The sequence below is a fragment of the Trichinella spiralis genome (genome assembly GCF_000181795.1).
Source record: "Trichinella spiralis strain ISS 195 chromosome Unknown Scfld607, whole genome shotgun sequence".
Taxonomy (NCBI): domain Eukaryota; kingdom Metazoa; phylum Nematoda; class Enoplea; order Trichinellida; family Trichinellidae; genus Trichinella; species Trichinella spiralis.
Window position 1 is genome coordinate 1 of NW_003527546.1, and position 832 is coordinate 832.

The 832-nt window shown below is 41.5% G+C and overlaps 1 protein-coding gene across 1 annotated transcript; it reads left to right on the forward strand.

The window, feature by feature from the left end:
• Positions 1 to 21: 21 nt before the first annotated feature.
• Positions 22 to 583, forward strand: Tsp_16047 (hypothetical protein; the record flags this gene model as incomplete). The annotated part of the gene is made up of 2 exons (XM_003370743.1): positions 22 to 105; positions 295 to 583. Coding segments are annotated over 2 exons (373 nt in total), but the record flags the coding sequence as incomplete, so codon positions are not given.
• Between the last annotated feature and the right edge of the window lie 249 nt (positions 584 to 832).

An 832-nucleotide genomic window follows, 5' to 3' on the forward strand; every position in this document is an offset into this window, starting at 1 on the left:
TGTAGTTGTACAGAGATTCAGGAATAGGGAAGGGAATGGGATTTGGGTTAACGCTAGTCCGCAGATGATTAAGGGAGTTTGTGGTATGCCAAAAGAGGCAGTCAGGTTAGAGTGTAGATGTAGTATATGTAGTGTGATAATGACGTCAGTATAGGCATTTCGGTAAGATGTGCAGTCTGGAACTGGAACAAAGAAAGCCGTGTAATTAGATGTCTGCCATGGCATAGCCTGGACTCTTGACTGGAATGAAGTCGAAGCCATAAGAAATTTTCCATCAACGGGCAGTAGTTTCAGTTGCAAGGTTTTGCATAATCGCTCATCAATAAAGCTTAGAGAGCTGCCAATGTCGCTCAGAGCTGTAATGTTGGTCCCGTTGATTGTAGCTTCTACTATGGCATTTTTAAATTCAGTAGCCGTTGACAAAGTAGAAGAGCTGATTAACGATGTAACCGAAACAGAAGCGGTTCGTTTGGAGGCGGTTCAGTATACTTCCGCGAAATTACCTACTTTCCCACAGTTATTACATGAGGTGATTCTCGCAGGACAAATAATAAGAGGATGTTGCCCTTGTCGGCAAAAGTAGCATTAGCGATTAAAAGCAGATAAAGTATTAGTCATTTCAATCTCAGGGTATGCAGGGCTCACCGAGTTAATAATCAGGTCGGAATTGGTATATAGGTTGACATTTTCTTTGGCAGAATCTAATACCATGGCCATATTGACAGCTTAATGTAGAAACTCACAAAAGTTACAAAAGGCGCGTGCGGATTTCGTTAGAGATCATGAGAAATAAGACAGTATCCAATCATATCATCGTGATATTATTCAGCGG